This window comes from Anticarsia gemmatalis, chromosome 26, assembly GCF_050436995.1.
Source record: "Anticarsia gemmatalis isolate Benzon Research Colony breed Stoneville strain chromosome 26, ilAntGemm2 primary, whole genome shotgun sequence".
Lineage (NCBI taxonomy): Eukaryota > Metazoa > Arthropoda > Insecta > Lepidoptera > Erebidae > Anticarsia > Anticarsia gemmatalis.
In genome coordinates, this window is record NC_134770.1 from 6,458,911 (window position 1) to 6,479,094 (window position 20,184).

General features: G+C 34.4%; 1 protein-coding gene across 20 annotated transcripts in view; it reads left to right on the forward strand.

Annotated features, from left to right (window-relative positions):
* LOC142984109 (MAP/microtubule affinity-regulating kinase 3-like) overlaps window positions 1-20,184 on the forward strand; it is a 228,717-nt gene that overhangs the window by 203,979 nt on the left and 4,554 nt on the right. For 11 of the 20 annotated variants that reach the window (XM_076131463.1, XM_076131461.1, XM_076131458.1 and 8 more), the window contains 14 exons: window positions 56-178; window positions 580-715; window positions 1,182-1,317; window positions 1,646-1,845; window positions 2,861-2,875; window positions 4,517-4,629; window positions 5,844-5,943; window positions 7,759-7,881; window positions 9,593-9,666; window positions 9,773-9,829; window positions 10,139-10,272; window positions 10,671-10,850; window positions 12,490-12,608; window positions 13,022-13,130. In XM_076131463.1, the coding sequence (XP_075987578.1) occupies window positions 56-178; window positions 580-715; window positions 1,182-1,317; window positions 1,646-1,845; window positions 2,861-2,875; window positions 4,517-4,629; window positions 5,844-5,943; window positions 7,759-7,881; window positions 9,593-9,666; window positions 9,773-9,829; window positions 10,139-10,272; window positions 10,671-10,850; window positions 12,490-12,608; window positions 13,022-13,130 (1,619 nt within the window). Of the gene's footprint in view, window positions 1-55; window positions 179-579; window positions 716-1,181; window positions 1,318-1,645; window positions 1,846-2,860; window positions 2,876-4,516; window positions 4,630-5,843; window positions 5,944-7,758; window positions 7,882-9,592; window positions 9,667-9,772; window positions 9,830-10,138; window positions 10,273-10,670; window positions 10,851-12,489; window positions 12,609-13,021; window positions 13,131-15,339; window positions 19,689-20,184 lie in introns of those variants that run through there. The other 9 variants (XM_076131462.1, XM_076131447.1, XM_076131457.1 and 6 more) reach the window with 9 other exon arrangements.

The following is a 20,184-nucleotide window of genomic DNA, read 5'->3' on the forward strand; positions in this document are numbered from 1 at the left end:
GCTACTTTCTTTTTACTTTATTTTTTATACTAAATTGGTTGGTATCGTGTTCCAGGTGTTCGACTACCTGGTGCTGCACGGCCGCATGAAGGAGAAGGAGGCTCGCGCCAAGTTCAGGCAGATCGTCTCCGCCGTACAGTACTGCCACCAGAAGAGGATCATACACAGAGATCTCAAGGTATCAACAATGTTATAAACACTGAACATCATATTATATTGGTGCCTTATTAAAACTGCGATTGATCAGCGAAAAACATTTAGTAATCATGCCATAAATCACACGATTTCTTAGTATTTGGTAGCCGTTGTTTTTAACGTACACGCACGTGTACGCTTGAATCTGATACGAGTGTATACCTTCGTATGTATACGTTTGCTTTACTATAACAATAACAACTATAGATATAATGTACATGCGAACGAGAGAGAGAAAAAGCAAGCTCCTAGTACATTATTTTTATTAACGTTTTTGTTCTAAAGTGAATTATGTGCAGACTAGTAATGGTCACAAAAGCTTGAAGCATAAATGGTACAGGTATATGTCAAATAATCCCCTAATTTCATGTATTTGTGTTCCAGGCGGAGAATCTGTTGCTGGACGGCGAGATGAACATCAAGATCGCGGACTTTGGCTTCTCCAACGAGTTCACGCCGGGAGCCAAGCTCGACACCTTCTGCGGCAGTCCGCCATACGCCGCGCCTGAACTCTTCCAAGGTAAAATGCCCAGACTATAAGCAGTAACAAAATAGTGTCATAAATTACTTTGCATGGCACCAGAGTGGTGAAAAAGTTTTTAAGACACAAGCTAGACAGAATGAACTTAAGCCAGGTTAAAACGCAGACCACGCCCTTTCTTAATTCTAAATGTGCCAATGCAAGCAAATGTACTCAAAATGGTAATTTTAAGTCTACACTTGTAGTATTCAAGTAATATTGGATGCTATTCATTATTTATGTAGATAAGTATTGCATATGGAATATAGTTGAATGAGTGGCTATTTAGGTTTCTTTATATAAAGCTTCATTTAATACTGGCTTTTGTAAGGCTAATATGTACATCTTTTTTCATAAAAACACGCCATGGGATTAGGAAAAGACCAGAGAATAATTATGAAATAAAACATAGTAAAATGTTGTATAGACCAATGTTTTAATCATGTGTGTGTTGGTGTGTTTGCAGGCAAGAAGTACGACGGTCCGGAGGTGGACGTGTGGTCGCTGGGCGTGATCCTGTACACGCTGGTGTCGGGCTCGCTGCCTTTCGACGGCTCCACGCTGCGCGAGCTGCGGGAGAGAGTGCTGCGCGGAAAGTACAGGTACAATACCATAACATCTTGATATAGGCAAGAGATGTTGATTGGCCATTTTGAGGTAGTCCATCTAAAGCACCCGTTCGAATAGCACCTTGACGAAAAGCACCTAGCCTAGTACACAAAGGGCACCCATCTATATAGCAAATCTCTTCAATAAACAAACTTCAAATATTTATAACAATGAAATCACTGCATTCGTTCGGGAGTTATGATGCCACAGGCAGACAGACACACAGACAGATACGTCAAACTTATAGCACCCCTCATTTTGCGTCAGGAGTTACAAAATAGCTAAATTTTTACTCAAACTCGATCTTTTACATCATTTCAGAATACCCTTCTACATGTCAACCGACTGTGAAAACCTACTAAAGAAATTCTTAGTACTGAACCCTGCCAAGCGGGCGTCCCTCGAGAGTATAATGAGAGACAAATGGATGAACACAGGCTACGAAGACGATGAGCTAAGGCCTTATGTAGAACCGCAGCAGGACTTCAAAGACCATAAGCGGATAGGTGAGAGAGCATACAGTATGTACTGTTTATACTATTTAGGCCGAAATCGTGTGCAGCGCAAACTGATTCGTACGAGTATTAGAATGCATGGGAAAATTCTAACGTTAACTTATTGATTTGACCTTTGGTGACCTTGACCTTTAGACGTGACCTTGGTTAGTGACTTTGAACTTGAAAGTAAATGATACTTTCAAATTAGGTCTAAAAGGAAGATTATTTTAACTGATTGAAAAGATATTTTTGTAGGTCTAAATATTGACCTAAAAATTTAAATTGATTAATTGAAAACTAAATTATTTATAGTCTCCTATATTATTATTAACTTTTATATCTTGACGTGACCCTGACTTTGACTGATTGTCGATATACCACTAAATACTAAAGTAAATACATAATGTATCGCGTTTCAACATTGTACGCTCATGACATTGAACTTGACTCACTAATCTAATTTAAAGAAAAGTTATTTTTAATTCTGACCTTAACTTTCTAAAATGACCTCGACCTTTACGACCTTGACTTAACTTTAACCGATAATTGAAATTTAATAGGTCTTTAAATTTTTATACAAGAAATATTTATTCACAAATCAATAACTTTTCAATGGTTTTTTTGATAATTACACTCGGCTTTCTCAGTTTACGCTGCACGTGATCAAAACCAAAATTTTGATATGAAAATTGAATGAGGGTTAAGGGTTATTGTGGGTTATAACAAATTAAATTATATATTTCGTTACTATTACAAGTCACTTGAGCAGTTAGTAACAAACACTTTATTATTACAAAAAAGCAAAATGTAATTTTATATACATAAGGTTTCATATTCATTCATTTGAATATGTTAAACAGAAATTTTAACATGATTACTAAAAATATACTAACAAAATTAAGCTTTGACATTCACAAGGCATGCTATATAGCACATGTTTATAGCTAACTAAAAATGCTAATTAATTTCCGCTAATAATTACATTGGACTTACTATGATTTGGTAAAGAAATGTTGTATCTGTTCCATGCGAACTATTGGCACAGCGCAAGTTGGTACGTCAACTGGGTTAACCAGGGGGTTTTTGTTTCTAGTACTATTTATTTATCTTTTTGGGGAATGATGGTGTTCTGTCTTGTCGTACTTTCTTAAAAAAAAACCTTTATATAAATAACTTTTAACTTATCCACGCTTATTCACGACAATGAATTTACTTATTTCTTGATCGACACACTAGTTGCAAATTGACAGTAAAATTTATGAGTATTTCATCATCAGTTTTCTGTCTTATATACAAATTGTTGTTTGATCAATATTCCGTACATAAATAGTAATTTTATAATTCGAAAGACAATGTGAAATATGTGACTAACAGTAGGTACTGTAGGCACAAGTATTTGTGCTAAAATATACCTACTTCTAATTGCTTAAATTCTTCTATCTCAATATTGTTATAACAAATTAAGAGAATTTATTACTTATTTATCAAAGAGATCCATTATTACAACAAGACAGAATCATCATTATATTTATTTATTTGCATAAATGTCTCGTGTTTTATTTCTGAATAACATGCACGCGTTACCTGCTTTAATAACAAAATTATTATACCTTAATACAAGGTATTTCAAGCTTTATATTTTTATTTAACTTTATTAATTGAATGCTTAAACGTATCGTGATAAATGTGTAGATGAGGAAATTTTAAATGTTGTGTTAAATGGAATGCTATTAGTATAAGTGTTAGTTTATTACAGAAAAAATACTTTAGTACCTAAATGTTTAGTCAAAATTTGATGTTTAGTATTTATACTACTTGTATTTTCTATAACAAACAGTTTGGAATATATTTCTCCCTGATTCCCCGCTTCTAAGGCCTGATTCCATAATGGATGTAGGTAACGAGGTAGTATGCAAAGTAAATCCTCGTTAATAAGACTTTAATTGATTGACTTTAATTTAATTGAATTGAACTTTAATTTGTCATAATAGGGTAGATGACTACCAGTCAAATCAACTTCTCTTTATGAAATGTCAAAAATAAATTTTAGTATAGGAATACGAAATAGTGACGTCATAGTTTCTTATTTTCGTTGGTATCAAATGAGTGCCTAATAAAATATTTGTATGTAGTAATTATAATTTCAACACCATTTACCAGCAAAATGACATAGCCTGGACATTTTATATGAAACTTTTACGAATAATAATTTAATAATTTTTCGTTAACCCAGTCAACTACCCAATAGCACGACTAATTGTTGTAGTGATACCTATTGGTGGAGATTTTCTTCGCATATTACCTTTAGTTACCTTAGTTACCTTTCACGTTCTACGTGGAAATGGAGCCTTATTCATTGTTTAACTATTGAGTTTCTGAACAGAGGTTATATTTGAGATAGATTTCTCAAAGGAACAGACTCTCCTTGAGAAAGATTTTGGAAAAAGTTATGATTGAACTATATTAATGAAGAGAAAGATTAAGGGGAAACTTCTAATTTAAATATATTAATAAACAAGTACAGATAGAAGAACATAATAACTTGAATATCGATGCGTAAAAATCTATTCGGAATGATAAAAAGTATTTTTTTATTAATTCTAATCGAGCATGTTTGTTGTGTTTTTACAAATTGCATCCATGTTTGTATGTTAAATGTGCGTGACGTAGTTGTAACGTAGTTTGTGTTGCGCAGAGGCGCTAGTTTGCCTGGGCTACAACCGGCAAGAGATCGAGTACTCGCTCGCCGAGGCGAAATATGACGATGTGTTCGCTACCTATCTGCTGCTCGGGAGGAAAAGTACCGATGTGAGTATATGACACTTTTTATTTTATATATTAGGTCGGGGAAAAAGTCTTTCCGCATTATAGTATGTATGAACTTGCAATAAAATCTCTTTGGCTTCAATCACAAATGAGTACACGATTCATTAGGTGTCTTTCAGTGAGCTCGTGTGGTAACCAAATATCGAGCTTTTTTGTGTAGAGAAAAGATTTTACTACAAGTTCATACATACTATAATGTGAAAATACTTTTTCCCCGACCTAATATTTATAGTACTCCCACGCAAGTGGTTCGAACCCGAGGCAAGACACTAATAACTTTTCCAAGTTGTATGTTTATTGGAAACTAGCTTTTACCCGCGACTTCGTCCGCCACCTGAATTTTCCCATGGGAATGCGTAATTTTCCAGCGGTTAAAAGTAGCCTGTGTCCTTTCTCTGGTATCAAAATATCTCCATACCAAATTTCATGAAAATTGGTTCAGTAGTTTAGGCGTGATTGTATAACAGACAGACAAAGAGTCAGACAAACTTACTTTCACATTTATAATATTAGTATGGAAGTATGGATATGGATAATTGTCACTTGTTCACACTTGGTGAAGGAAAACATCGTGATGCAACCTTGCATGCCTGAGAGTTCTTTAGAACAGTTCTTGAAGGTATGCAAAGTCCCCATTTCAGACATATTGGACTTGTTATTAAGCGTTTTAATGATAATGCTGCTATCGTTTGCCTTTTCCTTATTTTGGTGAAATTTATAATATTAATGTAATTGAACTTTGTTTTGTTTATTTTTGAAAAAAATGTAAGAATCTTGATAGAACTATTATTTGCTATGTAATAGTAATAGTAATAGTAACGAGTTTTGTTTATAATGGACGCAGACGCGTTACACTCGGCCAACTGATCTATCAACCAAGCGATTACCTCTGCTTTCTTTTCCAAGATGATTTAAAAAATCGTTGTAATTTAGCATCGTTTGGCGATATGTACAGTGTTAAGTGACTACCTCTGTGGCACGGTGGTTTAGGTCGCCACATCGCTACCATTGCCTCGGGATGTGGGTTCGATTCCATCATTGAACAATTATTATGCCAATCACAAATAATATTTGTGTCCGTTGTTTGTATGTTTGTAAAAGACTCCGCAACACGAGAGCAATTCTTAATGCAGGATTTGTCTTTAATAAATAAGAAATAAAAAATGGTCGGTAACTAATCGGTGCCTCTCCCCAAGCCGGAGTCGGACGGCAGTCGCTCGGGCTCGTCGCTGTCGCTGCGCACGGCCGCGCCCGGCGCCGCGCCGCCGCAGCCCGCCGCCGCCAACGCTCATGCCGGTATGTACCACACAACAACACTACTGTCTAACTTACGACTATATTATAGACAACTGTGTTACATTCAAATCAGGACTTAGAGCTCGGAAAAGCCATTGAAGTAACGTTGTGCTCGGGTAGCTCTATATCTGGGTAACTTTATGCCCAGGTAAATTTATGTCCGGCTAAATTTATAGCTGGGTAACTTTATAGCTGGGTAACTTTATACCTGGGTAACTTTATGCCTGGGTAACTTTATACCCGGGTAACTTTATATCCGGGTAGATTTATGCCCGGGTAATTTGAATAATACGTGTCCATATTGTCCATTACCTGTTACCGATACAGGTGATATTATTTTACTAAAATTCCTGATTTCAATGTGCAGAGACCTATTATAGCTGCCAATTTCAACTAGTCTCTAAGATGAAGAACAAAATTGACATACTTCTACTACTTGTAGAAAATGATTATAAGTGGAGCAACCAAACGCATTAAATATAATTTACTAGTTAACTGAAGAAAATATCTACAATCATCCTAATAATTTACAATGCGGTGTTTTTAGTTGCTTCCTTTATAAAACTTGAAATAACGAATTCATACTGGGGGAAATAACCATTGAGAATTAAAAACGACTCCAAGCCTTTTGTAATATAAAGAAAAGACAAATTTGAAGATATACAGAGCTGTATACATGCAATATCATTGCTTTTATAATATAACATTGAGAAAAAATACGCGCTATTTATTATTGGGAAGCTATTTCATACAAACATTACTATTTTACCAAAAAAATTACATTCAGTAGATAGTTAACTGCGTTTAGAATAACGTAGTTATGCTTTCTTAAGCGCTTAGGTTACTCTGGTAAGGCTTAGCTTAATATCTAACTGGGTTTTCATCCATCATTCAAGAAAGCGCGAAACGACCATTTGTTTTGTCCGGACTACAATTTATATATGACAGTTAATTTATTATGACGTGAAAATATGATATTTTAGTTAGTACTTATAATATTACCAATTTCTGAAGCTGAAAATTGAAAAAATAAAATGTTGTCTTCCTGAAAATGTATTACAATTTTTTTTAATAACTTTAAACGATCTTATTTTTAATAACTTTTTTATTCTGGTATTTTAGATGGAAAGTTAAGTTTGTTTTCAGCTGTTGATTTTGGTAATAATTTATTTTGAAGTTTACAAAGTTATATAATAAATGTGTCATATATTTTTTATAATGAAGTAGGATCATTCTATAATACTGCTTTTTATAATTATTCTTGTGTATTGTGTGCTTAACGTCTCGCAAAACGATCACAACCACCATATTTACTAATAAAACATACTGTCTGTCTTTTATACGAGAATTTATCATGATTTTTTTGTATATAAATGTTTGGGGGATCTTAGTCGAAAAGGTAACATTTCATAACGTCTTTCATGATTGGTTGTAATGAGGGTTTAATGATTGTCTAAAAGTTCCAACTTGGGGTAGTTTGTTTTTAATGTAATTTTTGTGAAAATGCATTTACGGGTATATTATTTTATGGGTAGTTCTAACTTTGGCTAAATCATCTAAAAAAGGGCTAGTGAGTTAGTTTTGTTGATAGAACTCCAGTTAGATTTAAGGGGCCATTTTTTTCATCTTTAGTCTACTTCAGGCTATTTGTTCCCTGATAATATTGGACCTTTAAATTGGTAAAGTATTAAAAATATAGATTTATAATATAACAACAAGTATCTATCGATGGAAAGAATGGTCCCGTATGGTCTGTGGCCATAAGCCGGGTAGATTGTGGGGTTGTGATCGTGGCTGAGCTGTGGGTGCCGGTAGGGTCGGGCGCGGGCGCGGGCGGCTCGCCGTCGCACCGCGGCGTGCAGCGCTCCATCAGCGCGTCCGCGCGCCCCGCCGCCTCGCGCCGCGCCTCCTCCGGCGCTGAGGTGCTGCGGACGCAAGGTACATACCGCCTGACTGACAAACAAACACACACATACACCACATATATACGTCCATACACCACACACCACAAACACACAACACATACGCATAACACATATATACGTACACACATGATCAATGAACATTGTCATAAGTAAGATCTCTTAATCAGATCGAGAACGTATACGTACGTGCCCGTAAGATTGGTATACGTACGTATACGTTTGTCTTGACACAAATAGACAACACAATTTTTTTTCAAGTTTCAATACGTATTGAACGTTTCAAAATATACTTCAGTTTGATTTAGTTCTCACCTTACTAAATTACACATTATTTAAGTAATTCGTACACCATGTGTAGTGTATACTTACTTAAACACATTATATACACAGAAATACATTTATTTACACATAAAAATACGAAATATTCACTAGTATTTGTTTAGTTCAACTACTAAGCACTCCTAAAATGAACTAAAGAAATACACAGATACCTTTTTAAAGATGATTTAATAAACTGTTTAATCTTTATTAAAATACAATTTGTCTTTGAAAAGGTTCAACATATTTTTAATTAGTGTTGGCTTTATGTACAGCGTGGTATATCGTAACTAATTTACTTCTAAATCACACATTTAACAACAATAAATTGGCGATTAACATCACACGAAATTGCTTTTTCTTTATTACAATTGCATAAATTCATGGGTGTTTAGACTTCAAGGCGTGTACACACACATATTCGGTTCGGTATTAATCGGCTTAGCCGTTCGGCAAAATCAAATATATGTATATGAATGTTCGGGAAAAAGCCGTTTGACATCGCCGCGCCTGAATGTTTTAAACCGGATTGTGACGATCGGACCCGAAGGCACAAGTCGAACAAGTGTAGTAATTGATTCGAGTTTTGTTGTATGGTAAATATTGCCAAAACGAACGTGCCGACCAGAATATGTGTATAGCGAGCCTAATAAAATCGTACTAACATATTTGGAAGTAAATTTCCAAAATATACTATTTATGTTAAAGGAAATTTTCATGAATAGTCTTTTACAAATATAAGCTAACACGTACTTAGCACTCAACATTGTGGCTTAACACAATATACATTCAGTGTTAAAATAACACATGCATGTTTTATGTTCAAAAGGAATTATGAAACAATACAAAATTTCAAAGGATATGTTATAGCACTACTTGCACGGCTATTTGTGATAACTTTTTACTTGTTTTGTTAATACAGGTGTTGATTTTGATGTGCTAAATGTATTCATGTATTTTTTTATGTTTCTTGAAACTTAGTCTTCATCTTAAAATATACTTGAATAGCATATTATACAACGTAAATCAAGACACATGGTAGTATGTAGAGCTATGGAAAAAAAACTAATCTAGCTCGTCGCACCATTATGTATTACGTGAACTATTTAGATATTTGGATTATTGTATTTAATTAAATATATTCGATGGGCACAATGCAAGAGTTGCGTTTCTTATACGACACTTTGGCTGTACGTATACGATCTTTAACGAACACGTGCGTATACGTAGGTATACTTTATATTCTTCATAATAGTATATTTTTTTTGTTTTTGAGATTGTAAATCACAAGTATTCCTATCGTATTGATTATATTTCATTCTTGAGACTTATCAGCACATCAAAATCGATACTCACCTGTGTTAGTAAATATATATTTAAAGCTATGAACTTATGTAACATTCTAGTGGGCACAACCACGACAGCTGCCAACAACACAACGTCAACGGCGACCACCACGACGTCCAATTTCAAAAGACAAGTGCGTATTTCACTCCTGTTAATGAAAACTTTACTAATATTTACTTGAGAACATGTTTCAGTAGTATTGCAAGTGTATTTACTAGTTAATTTGTATGACCTTCCAGAATACAATTGACTCGGCGTCAATCAAAGAGAACACAGCGCGGATCGCTCAGATGCAGGTATGTCTATTTTTTATACTCAGACCATTTCAAACGTGCGATCTAAGTCATGTCATTGTCACATTCCTATGATTCTTTTGATTATCACGTAGTTCGCACTTGTAACGGCCTGAGTATAGACAGTTTGTTTTTTTTAAGAAATGGTAGTAAGAAAATATGTCTTTTAAATCTCACTTTGAGGTAAGGACTGAACGAAATTTCAATAGTTTTGTCGTTGTCCATGATGTTAACATTATATTATCTTGACCTTTTTGACCGTGATTTTTCTGGAGCTGACCTCGGTTTCATGTATCGTGTATCTTCCCCCAGGTACAGAGCACGAGCCGGCCCAGCAGCGCGGCGCCCAAGTTGGAGCCGCGCTCGCGCACGCTGACGGGCGGCGCGCGCCGCACGCAGACCTACGACGCGCCGCCGCAACCCACCACGCCGCATGACGCGCCCAGGTACACCCCCCCGCCCCATACACTCCCCCTGCAGGTACAGGTACGAGCTGAAGACACAGTACATTGGGGAGTAGGTATGCCCTGACATACTGGCACTTTAAAGTGCCCCACGAGCAGACAATGTTAATCATTAATATATTCCCAAATATCTATTGTATTCGTCTTTATATTTTGTGTAACGTAAACCATAATATTATCTCATGTTGTCCCCATTCTTAATCGTTTGTCTCGATATTTGACCACGTCCATCAATTAAAACTCATAATATACTACTTATCTCTCGTAACTCATATATATTTATTATGTAACGTGTATATATCCGATATATATTTAATATGTGCGACCGTAGCGTTATAATCGCATGAGTCGGGGACGAACTAACAAGCATGTGTGGGCAGCGCTCCCGCGGAGACTAAGAACGGCACGGGCGGGGGGAGCAACGGCACGAGCGCCGCTCCGGCGGGCAAGACCCACGTGAAGAGCGCCTCTATCTCGTCCGCGAGCGGCGCCCCGCCGCTGGGGGCGGAGGCCCAGCCGCACAACGCCTCCGCCAGGGACCTCGCGCAACCGCGCCCGAGGTACTTTAGTGCCTCATCTACGTGCGCCGGATGGGTTCTTAATGCCACTTTTACAGTATGAGAATTTAAAGTACCGTGTGCATAGAAAATACATTTTTGTGTGACAATTTTTGTCACCGTTTTTGGGGATACTTGAACTTTTTTTTGCATTTTTCGTTAATAATATTAAAATAAATATTATTTTATTGAGCTGTTCAATAAGTCAAGAAAACTCTGTACAGATCAAATGTAACTATAATCAGTATTACTTCGAAAACGATAAACAAATCGAAGCAAGATATGAATACGTATAATTGTGGAAAATAGTATACCAGAATTAAAATAGTATTGCACTGCGGTACTGCAAACTATCTAATACTATAAAACGGTACTTTAAACCCTCCGGGCACCATGTGTCGTGGTACTTAGTGGCAGATTGTTCGCTTCCTGCGGTTGGACACAGCATTTGGAGTAGCTTTGCGCTGATTTTATTTTACATCGCTTCGGTCTCAATTGGGTTCCATTCGATCGGCTTGCTTGCTACGAGAAAAGAGATTCATAGAAAACCGATTTATTCAGACTATTTTCTTCGGTGAATAACTTATGCCCGGTTTCTGAGTTACATTTAGCGGTAGTTTATCTATTCAATAGCGCTTTTTAATTAATTTAAATGTTATTGAATGAATAAACTAACGCTAAATGTACTTCAGGAACCGGGGGTTGGCCATTTTGGCAGATTATAATGGCTAAGAGATAGCCGCTCCCTGATTCCGGGTGGGAGACCCTTGCCTGACAGTGGGATAGAGTACCTAATGGATTTAATATTTTTTTTATGCAGTAACTGTGTCGCTTGTGCCATAGTAGTTTAAATATCACTTACTCCCTGTTTCAGAGTACATTTAGTAGTAGTTTATCTATCAATATCATTTTCTTATATGAGTTGAAACGCTAACCGCGCTAAACGCTTCCGCTAATAAATGTACGACAGAAACCTTAGGTTATTCTACGCTCCTTGGTATGGTTAATCTGGCAAAAAGATAAAATTATTCACCGAAAAAAGTTGTGTTGATAAAAATCCGGTTTAGATTTTTTTGTTTTGTTGTTTTCGGTATTATAGAGGTGATTTTCATTTGATTTTGAAACATTCAGCGGCTTTTAGCTTTGCAGGATATTATGTGATTTACAACAATATTTCATAGCACTTTTTTTGGTTCAGAAAAGCACATTGTATTTAACTTTTTCATAGTATTTTTGGTTTCTTTCTGATTGGCTTATTATTAAATTATACTTGTACTAACAAAATGTTTCCACGATGTAGGGTATTGGGTTCAGTTCTTGGATTGTTCTTTTTCATTTTCGCTTTTTCCAGGTTTATGTGGTAGTTTAAAAAGGCTGTTTTATACGCTTGTGTGTCACTAACAAAAATATTATAATGTAGATTATAACTCACTTGTAGCGGTAGTGGTAATATTTGTAAATAATAGTAGAATCACTTATTATTTTTATATTTATTATTTATTTATATTATTTTTGTATAGAGAGCTGTGGGCTCAATTTATTATTTGTTTATATATTAGCGGCACATTTTAGTGAGAACGTTCCCAGTAGCAGTATGTAGTGTGTGATTGGTATATAATGTGTTGTTGTGATGTGTTTTCAGCCTGAATTCTCAAGTGTCGACGACGGGCGGCGGCGCCACCGGCACGGGCGCTCGACGCGAGTTCCCCAACCCGCTGGTCTTCCCCAGGAATGTGCCCTCCAGGTCCACCTTTCACTCAGGTATGTACTCTTTAAGTATACCTCCTTTAAAAGTAATTTAGATAATCGTGGATTTAATACATTGAATTACGTGTCTCTTCAAGTTTGCTATGTTAAATTGGAGGTTTTGTAATGAGGACGAGAAACATTATGACAAAAAATGTTTTCTTTTTGATTTCTTCTTTCTATTTGTAATTAATACCAAATATTTTCATGACAATTTATTTTTTAGTTATTTAGTAAAAAAAGTAAACGTTTTCATAACTAATAAGTTAGCCTGTGAACGTATACGACTTATCTACTGTGACTACTTATATGTACCTACTTACGTTGTAAGTTATTTTCATTACATTATTTTCTTAACCTTGTTCTACTAAGATACTTGCCTAATTTTCTGAAGAAACTCAATGTAAATCTTTTATTTTTATCTGCAGGTCAGACCCGGTCCCGCGGCTCGTCGGGCGGCGCATACGGCGACGGCGGCTCCCCGCACCAGGCGCGGCCCTCCTTCTTCTCCAAGCTGTCCTCGCGCTTCTCCAAGCGGTACGTACCATCACCACCCCCCACCACCACACACCCCCCACTTGTATATAATTATGACGTCATTATTGTAACGTACTTATTGAGTCTTAGGGCTAATTTTTGAGCAAGTTTCTTAAGAGATAATAGACTTTTTACAACTATAGTTATGCTTCTGTTTAAGTTGAAAGTAAAGTTATTCTCCGTAGTGATAAAACGATATATGAATCAGTATAACTTACACTGTTAGTGAGCTTTTTAACGAATTTGGTAGTTTCAGGGTCCTTCGAAAGTACAATAAGCTTTGTAGGTATTTATTTAAAAACAATGATTTGAAATAATTACTACTACATAGGTATCATAACGTGGATTGCAGTTCTAAAAGTACACATTTTTAGGGGCATTCATTTACCTCGAATAAATCTAATTTAGACCTTTTAGATACTCAATAAGTACGTTACCAAACATAGATTTATGGGTATATATTTATATGCAGGACAAGACAATAGGACATTACTTATTAGACTATATACTACATAGTAGGTCTTTATGTAATTCTAATTGTCTTACTTGTATCCCATGGGCTCTACGTGGTATAACTGTCGTAAATAACACATTTATTTACTCCATAACATACACCCAGCCATAAGTGACTAACCCAAACCTTATTATTTTATTATTAATTATTATTATTTCGGTGATGTTATTATTTTCGTTATATCTATACAAGTTAGCTAAGCTTGCAGCTAGCTCGCTATTAGAATTCATTGCAAAAGGCGTTTTGAAATTTATTTTTAATTTTTATTTTGAACAAAACGTCTTTTACGCATCATATTGGCTATTTCACGCTAAGCATCAATGTTAGCGACACAGCTTCCATGCACCTTATCACCTTTCATTCACATTTAATATAACTAGTGATATTGTATGATAGTGACCTAGTACTGGCGCCCAACATGGGACACCAAACTTTATAGTATTTTGTTTAAAAAGGGTTGTGGAGAGGACTCGTCTTACTGAAATATAAATTATAATGGATCAACTAATGGAGCTATCGAAAATATTTTTTTGTTTTGTTACTTTTTGTTTATTTTTTTACTAAATTGTATTGTACACTGAAAATAGCACGGTTTAATCTGTATTTAAAGCTTTTTTTAAGAAAAAAACATTTTCAGAGCAGCTCCAAGTAATCCGTGTCACGACTTAGGTTACTTGTTATTACTTTTGTTGTAAATAAGTACACCATAGACACACTGTCTCTAACTTGTCACTATTAACCCATTCGTTATGTGTCGTATGTGTGAATCATTGTGTGTTTATTTATTTCTTTTTTTTTATTATTATTTCTTAAGATCAAATTGTCTCCCTCTAAATATTCCGAGCTCTTTCTTTTTGTTTGTATACTCGCGTCAACGCAGGGGATGCACGATGCTACCTACCTCCCGTTTCGTCGCACTCGTAATACCGGTGACCGCGCTAAAGTCCCCACTCAGTAGTTATTTAGTATCAAAGCATGACATACTCCCCTTATTTTTTTTACCTTATTTTTTTTTAGTTTATGCTAAACAAAAGTGTGAGCTAAGGCCACAGACGCCACGCCTACATGCTTTGAGTGTTGTCCGTAGTGCTTTGTCGATAGATTGAATAAGTAATGTAAGTATTTTGCCTCGTCGACCACAAGAGGTGTACGGAAATGTTTAAAGATCAGTTTGTAATGTTCAAATGTTCATGTCTCGTGCATCCCCCTCGTTGCGGATTATTTGTTAGCTAACCGTACGCTTCTACTAACGTATGTCGACGGTCGCGACCTCTACCGGTAACATAACGCTTCTAGTCTATTCCACAACCCTTTGATTGCAACGTGACGGACTTTTGTACGTGTTTTGATTTTTTTTTATTACTTTATAACGGAGGGAGTTGCGTTTAGTATTGTGCATCTTGTGTTGCGGCGAGATATTAGGATTGCCATAGGGGTTGTTTTTACCGTTACCGTGACGCTGTCACGTCACTTTCAACTGCTTTTTTTTGCTCTAAACTACGACTCACAAAGATAGGTATGTTATAAACCTTCCTATATAGCGTTTACTCTACATTTGCCAATCGTTTCAACATAATATTATGGCAATCCTAGCAGTGAGTGAATTAACAAGCTTGTGCCTAAACCGAGCCGGAAGGGAAGAGGGGGGCGATTCACCTGATTGGTCGTTTCGCTCACCCGTTCCGTTGTACGCAGGTTGAATCAGAACCCGTGAACAGCACGTCCGCAGCGCCCGCGCCGACCATCTTATTCAATATTATTATTAATAAATTATAGGGAATTGTATACAGTACCAACACTTCGACGATCCAAATAATGATTTTCGATCGACGGAGTTAATTTCAGACATGTTCAGTGTATTAAAAATGCTATTGTAATTAGTTTTAAGGAACCAAGATAATGCAATTCAGAATTTCTGATATAATTAGATCTTATACCTACTCATAACTTGATTTTTTATGGTACTTGAGCTTATACAGCGTGTTTCTAATACACTGAACGTATTTATAACATGATGTTGTTCATAAGTGTTAAACTTTTTTTATAATTGGCGTAACTTTGAAAATCCATTTTTAGTTTACAATTAAAAATTCGATTTGTAACCATTATTGTCATTATAAAGAAATCGCGACGACTTCTGTCTACATGTTATTTTATTGAAATTGATTATGTTTTACCCTTTTTTTATTTACACGCAAATCCACGTTTGAAGTACGTTTTCTCGTACAAGTATCTGTTGAAAGTACACTCGATTGAAAGAGTGTTAGAAATAGTTTATTTTGATTCAATGTTTTATTGTTTTCGTGAAATAATGTGTAGCGGATAACTAGTCCCGTCGCGAATTGCATTTTATCACTAGCTCATAAGACGTATAGAGTTCTAATTTCGAGCGAATTTTCAACATTCCAGGGTTCCATATGTATTTTATATTTAAGTTCACAAAAAAGCACAAATCTGTTTTATTATTATTTTTTTCTCTTTTTTATATAGTATTGTCTATTTCTATCTAAATTCAGAACTCTGCCTAAATCGTTAAATATGTCATCGACTGAAACAATATTTTGTATATTTGTATTGCATTATTATACTATGTAAGTAAAGATATTTTCGGTATAAAAATCTCGTTGGGTTTTTTAATGTGGACCATCTTAATGTATACTTGTAGATCATCAGATTTTTCTATACGGTAACAATTGTGTTCTATTTCTTATTGATGATATATTTTCTTAGAAAATTCTATGTGAAAACCTTCCCGTATGGTCCACAGATGCAATCATAATTATATTTAAGGCGTGAGTGAGATAATTATCGATATATATTAAAATACAAGCATAAAAATAGTATTTTTTAGCGATAAGATTCATAATGAACCTTTAGCTTTGGTACAAATACTCAGTAGACGTTACCAGATACGGAATAACGTTTAGGCAGCTGTATATTAATAAAAACAAATTATTATAGGGCCAAAAATAAGATATTTTCGTCCTTGACTGTACCCTATTTGTATTTAGGGTGTGTTTACACTGTATAACAATATTTGTGTACAAGGTGTATTATGTATTGTAGTCCGACAATATAGAGGACCTTGGCAAGATTTATGAAGATTATATATAGCTCCAACGGTGAAGGAATACATCGTGATGCAACCTTGCATACCTGAGAGTTCTTTATAAACAGTTCTTGAAGGTATGCAAAGTCCCTGCACTTTGCCAGCGTGGTGGACTGAAGGGCTAACCCCTCCCTCATTTTGAGAGACCCTTGCCCAGCAGTGGGACATTAATAAGTTAAATTTTTATAAAAAATAGTTCTGGGTATTTCCAAAATAATGTAGCTGTATCACACAGCTGCATAGTCCTGTGGGTCACTGATGTTGTAAATTCAGAATTTTGTACAGTTTTGCCGGCCGCGAACCTTGTATACAAGTCTCTCTACTAAGTTGTTGGACTATAAATATAATCATTATTTCAATGTGAGATTTCACTTATAATTTTTGACAACGACTCTTATTACTAAGTATAATTTCAAAACCTTCACGTAGTTGATACTAAAGTTATATTTTTTTAAACAATTAGTTAATGATTTCTATTTAATATAAGAATAAGTAATACTCCGACAAATTAACGATTTAAAACAGCGGTACAATTTTATTATAACGAATAATAAAATCTGAGTAAGTAAATAGTAATTAGATTATTCTTGTATATTTAACCGACTTGAAAAAAGTGGTAGGTTCTTTCCTTGAAGGTACATATTACACCTTGTACAAACAAATATATAGATAATTTTGATACTGCACTTTCTAAATGTCCAAGTATATGAATTCAAGAGTTATATAGTTATCTCGACGGATCCATCAGTGTTACATAAATTATATATTTCCCCGTACTTTATTACTCATTAGTATATTATTATTAAATCACTAGGGTCGTTAAATAATTGTACATAAACCATGGTTTTGTGTGAACGAGTGAGTGACATTAGTTCGACGTTTTCTAAACTTTTCTATTGTTCGTGAAAAGTCCATTATTAATATCATAAATATAAGTATTCGGTATATAATAAACTTTTATATTTTCAATCGATAACTGTCTATAAAAAATTTCGGAGTATACACTTCACAATGTATATAATACGTTTATATACTTGCGAAGCGTTAAAAAAATATTTTCAAAAATGTAAATTTATATTTTTTCAAATTTTATTTACTCACTCATATTATATCCGAGTTCTAAGCAATATGGATATTAATATTCGACTAGAATGTTTATAATAAATATATAGGAAATTATTTAGACAATTTTGACAAAACAGTTTAATCTATGTGTTCTGAGTAGAACTTCATATCATATACCTATAATAGAAACTTAGACAATAGGTATGACAACTAATTTTTATTTTTCAGCCCGTCTAGTAGATTTTGAAAAATAATAACACGTATTTTTTTACATAATCAAATAATTACGGCGATACATTGAGTTGAAAAGTCGCATGACGTCACGTTATAGTACGAAATGTACAACATCGTGACGTCATTAGCTCCCACTCCATAACTTAAATGCTTTTTAAGTAAGTCACTGTTGATTGTTTCTTGGTGAAAAAATACGTGTCGTATAATTTTTAATTATCTATCTGACGGGCTAAAAATAAAAATTAGTAGTCGTCCCTATTGTATACATAGATCAAAAGTATTATTTGTCCTTCTCTTTCACTCTACTGAGGAAAAGAGACAAGTGATATTTTCAAAATATTATATATAATTGTCCCTGTGTAATATATCGTTGTCTATCCAGTATTTTCCGTGAAACTTTAGATAGTGTACTGAACAAATTTATGTCAAAACTTAGGTGCTGTTTGTAAGAAAACCCGTGTGAAAATACATACTTTATTTGCTGTTGTTATAAAAATAATGGGAATATTTGACGAATTCAAAGATATGTGATGTTGAAAAATATGTATACATACATACATAATACCACGCCCTCTTCTTATAGGGGTAGGCAAAGACCAAGACGCCACTTGGTACGATCCTTACAAACTTCCCTTGCCTCATTCACATCCATACAGGACTGCCGGTTGCTACGCACCTGATCTTATTTCAAGATATTTATATCTGAAAATAAATAATTGTTTGACTATAAATGCATTTATATATCTGCATTTGTATATTATTATGATATGCATAATAAATATTTTATGTATTATATCACTGCCCGTTTTTATCTGCCTCTAAAGTAAACATGACTTTGACAAGTGTATAATATTTTTCAACATCACATAGGGAATAAATTTACATTTATTTTAAATAATATATGAAAATAAACAAAATAGAAAATCTATAATTTTTACGCACACGAATAGTGCATTATTTTTTTCTGTGAGCAGTTTTTTTTTACTTTAAGCAAAAAAATATATAAATGAATATATTCTGTAACTATAACACGATTTAGGAAAAATGCAATACATTCTAACTTAGTTCGCTAAGCGTAGTTAGATATTTAATTTTAATACCTTGCAAGCGAGATTTATTTTCTATATTTCGTCCTTTTTTGCGTTTTCAGCGATTTCGAAATATTTTATACAATTTAAATACACTGAGAATTAATAGAAATGAAGATCATTTTGAAAAGAATATTGAATTTTTATTTTAAACTGTTATTATAAGTTTCCGCTATTTTAATAATGAGGATTATAATCTTACCAGCCGTCCAGTAAACTAAATTTCTCAGTACATTTAAATTGTAAAATATTTGCACTTGGATTAGCTAAAAACATAGTCTTCTGAAATCATGGGCATTGTTGAGATGCATTTATATAATGTACTCTTAGGTGTTTGATAAAATTTCAAAATATAATTTAAGGAAAAAAATAGTAAAATGTGAAAATAAATGATGTTTTTTTTATTTTACGAACACCGCAAACTTTGCTGTTTAAGAATTAAGTTGACTTGTGTTTATCGAAGTATGAAAACCTATTTTTTTGTTTTGACAGTACGCAGTAAATGGATGTGTTACGCTTTTCCAAATAATCAAGTTTTTAATAACAGTTACATGTGTTTTATTTACGCTATATACCACTCCCTCCTTTTACATATTATATATTTGAAATATATTGATATATAAAGCCGTCACGTTGCAGATATAGTTATATATACAGGTATTTTATATGACATATATACCTGGTGTGTGTAGAATTTTGTCTATTTTGATTATGAAACCTTTACTGTTAGTGTTTTTAGCTAGAGTATTTAATGGGTCATTGACCACATTATTGTAGTGTTATTAACACTTTGATCGCCATAATCGTAGGCTATACTCGACAAATCAGAACGTGCTCACGACGCTTTCGTCGGCTAATGTCGAGAAAAATATAGCGTGGTGAGCACGTTCTAATTTGTCGAGTATAGCCGACCGTGGCGGTCAAAGGGTTAAATAGTATTTCTTTCACTAAAGGTTTTTCATCCGAATAGCACAAATATTAGTGATTTATATAGAAAAATTGTCCGAATTTAAATCGAGTTGTAATAACATGGTGAGTATTTTC